The following is a 6,952-nucleotide window of genomic DNA, read 5'->3' as shown; positions in this document are numbered from 1 at the left end:
CATCCTAAACATAAGAAATTACAGATTCCAAACATTCAATCATTCTTGTGTGTAACAGATCATGTGAAAAAATGTTACATCCAGGTTACTGATGTATGCCAGTTTGACCAGCTCCATTATGAATGATTCTTTTAATTGCTGATTGTGAAGAATACTCACCAGCTATGCGGTCAAAGAGGTCGCCTCCTGACAGAAACTCAAGGAAGCTGTACTCTACATGTCCTTCGCGGTGGTTTCCATAAAACTGGATGATGTTCCGATGGTTCGCCATTCTATGAATGAACACTTCTTTCTGTATGCTGCTTTGTGCACCTGAATGTTTCTCCAAGTCGATCTCTTTCATTGCGACTTGCTCTCCTGAACTCCTGTGTGTCAGCAACTTTACTCTGTTATGTGCAAAAATATCAATGAAATTAAAGGTTTAATTCCTCTCCATCTTAAGGACAGAATGTGTAAGACAATCTGCTGCACTGTACACTGAAATCCTAATCAGTTTTTCTTTAAATTTCAGGCTCGTTAATAAAAAAAGTTAAGAAGACTGAGCACTCACTTTATTGCACAGTCTGTTATCCTACTCTCTATCGTGATTATTGAAAGGCAAAGCTATCCCTGGGCTTTAACTAATTAAGGACCACACCATGAAGACATGGGGGAGTGCAAGTATAGCCCCACTACTCTTAACCTTGGCTTTAGATGGAAGTAAGTGGTCAGCTTCATGCCCTGGCTGCTTTACCACCAGATACCCACTGCACAGGATGATGGGTAGGTCTCAGAGCCAGTCTCGACTTTCCAGAAAAAAAAAACTCTCTTGCACAGGCCAGGAACTAAACCCTAACTCCACAGCCATCCAGCCCAGCCCAGCTATATTTCCCAAGATTGGTGCAGTGAGTTTATTTAAATGTTATACACCATGCACTGTCTTAACATATGCTTTCCTAGTTACATGGGCTTAAGTGAGACACCAGTATGCCCTAGTGTGTGCTTATGACTATATCGGATGTGTTTTCTATTACTACACAGGGAAGAACTGGCCATATTCACAATATTCAAGTGATATGCCCACGAACAGCAGACCTGAAAGACGGCCGAGTAAAAATGTCATGTGAAGTAACTTTGCACTAAATAGGGGCTTTCAATGTATTTTCCTGAAAACATGTCTTCATACATGCTGCACGGTAACATAATGTTTCACTAGGTAACCGTTTGCTCACACACATACTGCATAAGCCAACTACTTTTTTTACAAATTCCCATTTACCAACTGCTCATGCCTGCAATAACTGCAACAAATGGTTGCTTGCAGTATCTGAATGTGTTCGGTGATTGATATGGTCATATGTTGGACTCTTCATTTATTGTAATACTCTTAAAAATTATCTTGATGAACTAATAAGGTTGGCTTGCATTTCAATTTACATATTGTACCTAATTTGATTATTTATCTGGTTTGATAGTGTTATATTTCAATTACATGTTAACCATGTATAGCGCGATTATATGCATATTGTTGATAAATTCTAAGCCTTTAGGCATTTGGGCAAAAAGGTTTCAAGAATGATGTATTTAATGATGTGACTTGTTCCGAGTGTTACTGTTGTAGCAATTATGAATGCCAAATAAAAATGAAATGAAATGAATCCAGTACTTACTTTCCAAAGGAACCTTCACCCAGGGTTCGGGACAGTTGCCACCCAGCAACAAAATCCATGAACGTATGTGATATTCCTCTTCACCACTTGTGAAACTCTAACCGCTCACTTTGTTGGGCCCTTTATGTTGGTCTCCACTTATCTGGGTCCTCTCCTTCCTTGTGTTGCATTTCACCTGCACCTCTTTCTAGACACCTCCACTGGAGTTTCCGCCCTCCTCCTTCTTGTGGATGGCAAGAAATTAGGTGGGAAGGGAGGAAGATTTTGGTTGCTGGTGCTGGTAGGCGACAGTTCGGTTTCGGTACTATCATTAAGTGTCTCGCAAGTAGGGAAAGATGGGAGTATCTGGGTTCTGTTCTGTAATTGGTAGAGATGAGTTTTTATCCAGGGGTCTTATACAGGTCTGGCTCAGGCAGGGCAGGAAGAATCTTTCACTACAGTCACACACACCTCTTCAGACTTTGCACTTAGTAATTATTTAATTCTCTCCAGCTCACTGAATACAAATGACTCTATTAGTAACACTTATTTAGGAATTTACTTATAATACTTTTACGGAAGGGACGTAGTTGTAATTTGTGTCTGACTTTGCTGAAAGTTGGATGAAGACTCCCCGAGGTGGAATGCACTCTCTCTGAATCCTGAGGTTCACGAACCACAGACTCCAACAGAAGTCCACTCCTCCACTTTTGCCATTGGTTAAGTTTTCAAACTAGGAGTTTCCCTAAATTTGTGAATTTCCAATCAGGTTGCTTTGCTATGTGATTCTGGCAGTTGCTGACCTGACGCTAAGGCTGACAGCAACTTGTTGCATTATGACCATGGGATGAGGCTCCGGCCATTCCACTTCTAAGTTATAGCTGTTCCAAGCTGTCAGCTCTCAAATTCTCAAAGACTTTCCGACTTTGCTGAAACTGCCAGAATTCCAGGTAAGTACCAGATGTTACTTCCTGTCCACATAGCAGAACTTAAACTATGTCCCTTTTGCGTGTAAGAGTTGGCTATCTGCCGGATCTCTTTGTATTTACTTGATATTAACTTAATACAGGTTTAATTAATACAAAATAGTCCACCAATTAGGGTGAACGGTTACAAAACAAACACAAGTGCTTAATGAAACAGAAAAATTCCAATACTAGAAGCCTAACTGTAAAAGCAAACTACTGTAATCCAAAATATTTTATCGTTCAATATTCACCGGCAGTTACTTTTACTGCCCAAGTTTGGTCTTATGTATGTTTTACTGTCATGTTCCTTTTAAAGGTCGTTATATTACGAGTATAGTGATAAATCACTTTGACATGTTATGTATTCGCTATTATTTCCTGACATGTCCAATTGTATTCACTTCGGTTATGGGTTAAAATAAAGTTGAAACTTACGCTTTTACAAGTCCCTTCACAGGCTTATTCGGCTGCATCATGAATACGACGAATTAATGAAGATATATAGCCTTTTACAGTACTAAAGTAATTTCATTCAAATAAATAGGATCCTCGGCTAAAAATATGGTCTACAAAGTGTCAGCTGTCACATCCAACACGTAGTTGTCAAGACCACAGAATTTCTAGGACAGAAGAGGGTAAGAGATGCCTCAGGGTATTAGACAATTTTACTAACAAATTAATGTACTAATTACCTAAATTCTTACCTGATGTGTTCACTTATTTTTTTCTGTTTTTTCTGTGTTAATTATCTCGCAGAAATAACACTCGAGCCACAAGAGAGGTAAAATTTGTGAGGAGCTTCAGTTCAACGAAACACATTCAAAAGAAACCATTACAATTTATTAACAGGGGGTGCAACTCAATGCTATTGGCGGGCAACATAACCGCCGTGACGTATGTGACGATTTCCGACTTAAGCTTACCAGCATACATCCAAATATAGAACAACTGTGCAAGAATTGGCAGGCTCACCCATGTCATTAATGTGAGTACCAACATTTATTTATTTATTTTTTTAGCTAATTAGCTAAAGATTATCCAAATTCTAATAGCCTTGAATTATTAAAAAACGAATATGAATTTTCTTCTATTAACTTAATTACTTAATACTAATATAAAATTATTTTTTATTAATTCTATTTTAAAATATAAGTATACTGGTATTAAAATGTGCTAAAAAATGATAAATTTGCTTTCGATGGGAAAAAGAGTAAGGCGGTCCGCAGAGCTGTTCAGACTTATAAAAGTGGTCCCCACTTCAGAAAAGTCTGAGAAACGCTGCTCTACTCAAATCATATCTCAGTGATAGGTATCAACAAGTCCTCACTGATGATAAATTAACACATTCTTATACTTCTTCAGAATGGGGGAAGGTTAAACATGGAGTGCCCAGGGATCTATACTTGGATCAATGCTTTTTCTTTTGTACATAAATGACCTACCTAAAGTAGTTAATTAAAACTCTAAGCCAGTCATGTTTGCTGATTATACCAACATTATTGTTAGTAATCCTAATTTAGTAAATTTTTAGGATTTCCTCTTTCAGACAGTTGAATGAATGGTTTAATATCAATTTTTTGTCATTAAATTATTACAAAACTCAGTATATACAATTTAGAACCACTAATAGCCAAACAATTCAATTAGATATCAGTTATAATAATAAATATATTATTAACAATACAAATACTCAGTTTTTAGGTATTACTGTTGATAGCTCGTCATGGAAGCATAATAATGATGGATTTATAGTTATATTAAGCAAAGCCTGTTATGTTATTAGATCTTTAAGACCCTTTGTGTCCCATGAATCACTAAGGATGATTTACTATTTTTATTTTCATGCAGTTCTGTCATGTGGTATAATCTTCTGGGGGAATTCACCTTATAGTATCAATATATTTAAAATACAAAAAAAAGGGCATAAGAATTACTACAAATGCCAGAAATAGCGATTCCTGTAGGGAGTTGTTTAAGAAACTAAATATATTACCGTTTTATTGTCAGTATATATTTACATTACTAATTTTTGTAATTGATAATATCTCCTTATTTAAAACAAATTCAGAGTTATATGATATCAACCCTAAAAATTACCTTCTATTGAATTATTTTTATTCACTGAATGATTTTTTTTTAAATAGTAATTACTAATTTTAATGTGAATTTTTAAGATTCTATGTATCATAGGTGATTTATTTTGGCATAAATATGTTATCATCTACCTTTTCGTATGATGATTTTTTTACAATATTACACTTAAGATGTTGTTATGTTTAATGTTAAAGTAGGATGATAAACAGTTTGGTTTATTGTTTGATCTGACCTATGCTTTTTTCATAGCATGTGTAATTTAGTCACTTGTCTGTGACTGGTTGTATATCCATCAGGTGTATTTGTAGCCTAGATTCGATCGATGGAATTTTACAATAAACTAAACTATGCAGATAAGAGCTACTAGAAGCTTCTATAATAGCCGGTGTGGTGTGTGATCCGGTTATGCCGCCCTATCAGCCTAATTAAAGGAAGCTTCCAGAATGCTCTCAATCAGAAAAACAATTAAAAGAAGTTTCGAGAAGGATCTGGAAGGTTCTAGAGTGTTACGTCATGCAGCAAGAATAGCGAGAGCTCGGGAACATTCTCGAAGGGGAAGATTCCAGGACATTGCATCATCCTTTTGTATTTAAAGGGGTTGATCCCTGGATGACAAGAGAGAAGAAGAGTAGAGACTACGAGACACACAAGTATTGGAGAATTAACACTCCTCAATCAGGCTGGAAGACTGTCCATCGCTATCTTGTGCTGTGGCCATCCAAGTTTGTATATGTATGTTAAATTATAGTAGTTGCTGTAGAACTGCTGTTGTAAAAGAAAAGTATTGTGTGCTAAATAAATCAAGTGTATCAACTGCCAGTGCTTTGTGGTGGTCTGAAGACTTCTTCACTGTGTGTGTGATCCCTTCTCGTTCAGCAAGGCCCACTAAGCCTCAAGACAGACTCAAGGCTCAAGACCTAGGACATTCTTTCGTATTACAAATACTTCAACGTAGTTCCCAGACCACGTAACAGTGCCCGACTTCATATCATTAACAACAGTGCAAAAGAGCAGCTAAGAGTAGCACACAACGCGAGGAAACGTGAAGCCCCTGTGAATAATTCTTACACAACCCTCAGCTCTTCTATCACTACATCAGAAGGGAACTTGCTATATGGATATAAAGATGTTTAATAATCTTCCTTCATACCTAAAGCAATTATACAAAAATTGCGATGGTTTTAAATCGGTTTGAAGAATCTTTTTTTGTGTTGCCATTCATTTTATACATTTAAAGAATATTGTCACATGTTGGGTATATCATGACACAAATAACTTCACATATTTATTCTTACACACTCAAGTACAATTAGAATCACTTCAACTGCATTCTGCAGCAGCATTTTTAATATGATAAAAATAAAGATATAATTTCTTTGTAATAGGTTATTAATCATATGTAGTTTTTAATATTAAGTTTTTGTGGCCATAAATGTAATGATATTGTGTAGTGTTATTTGACTATATGTATGTCTGTACTGTTTTTTTATTATGAGAATTTTCACATCCTTTTACTTTGTATGGATCTATGGAAATAAAGGTAAATGAGATACTTTATACTGCACCATATGCAGTCTGTTATGAATTCATGCCTAACCGGAGCTTCAAGGCTTCTGCCAAGAAAAATGCCAAAATTACACAAATAGCCTCTAGTACTGGATGGACCATTTTGATGTGAAATCTGAAACTCTTGCCATTACTAACCTCGCTAATACGGGATCCACCATTTTGCTGTGAAATCTGAAATGCTTACCTTCACTACCGACGTGCTATCGATCATATAAAAACTGTAATACCGAAAACCTGTAGTCTGCAAATCAGTATCTTTACATACAAAACTCTGGAAAACGCTCTGGAAGATCCGATCCGATCCATACCATACCAAACAGAACTGAAGCGAACCGAACCAACCCTGGCCCAACCTGACCTCACCTAACCTAACTACACTAAACTTAATTTATTCACTGGATTAGGCAACACATAATAAAGTAATTAGACCTGAATTAAAACAGACCTACTGTGCTGGATCCCTTGGAAAACTTAAGATTCTCATTTTCATGATTTTGTATGACTTCTGCTTGTTGCCTGCATAATTTTGTTATAAAGTCATAAACGTATGGGATTTTAAATGCCACGTGCAAATCACAGACCGGTGTGCACCTTGGAAAATTGCCAGTGGTGCAGAGAACCTTGTTTTGCAGGCACTGCAATTTCACTAGATGGGTGTCTGCCGCAAACTCCCAGGCGGGACTAGCATAAATC

At 36.6% G+C, this 6,952-nt stretch overlaps 1 protein-coding gene across 2 annotated transcripts in view; it reads right to left on the bottom strand.

The window, feature by feature from the left end:
* LOC111864177 (serine/threonine-protein kinase grp) overlaps positions 1-2,317 on the bottom strand; it is a 3,422-nt gene extending 1,105 nt beyond the window's left edge. The window contains exons 1-2 of one of the 2 annotated variants that reach the window (XM_023851240.2): positions 1,650-2,317; positions 160-386 (exon numbers count right to left, since the gene is read on the bottom strand). In XM_023851240.2, the coding sequence (XP_023707008.1) occupies positions 160-386; positions 1,650-1,708 (286 nt within the window). In that variant the 5' untranslated portion in view covers positions 1,709-2,317. Of the gene's footprint in view, positions 1-6; positions 387-1,649 lie in introns of those variants that run through there. The other variant, XM_023851239.2, reaches the window with a different exon arrangement.
* Positions 2,318-6,952: the final 4,635 nt, after the last annotated feature.

Source organism: Cryptotermes secundus, unplaced genomic scaffold, assembly GCF_002891405.2.
Source record: "Cryptotermes secundus unplaced genomic scaffold, Csec_1.0 scaffold2000, whole genome shotgun sequence".
Classification (NCBI taxonomy): domain Eukaryota; kingdom Metazoa; phylum Arthropoda; class Insecta; order Blattodea; family Kalotermitidae; genus Cryptotermes; species Cryptotermes secundus.
Note: the sequence above shows the minus strand (reverse complement) of the source record. Positions and strands in the feature narration are given on the sequence as shown.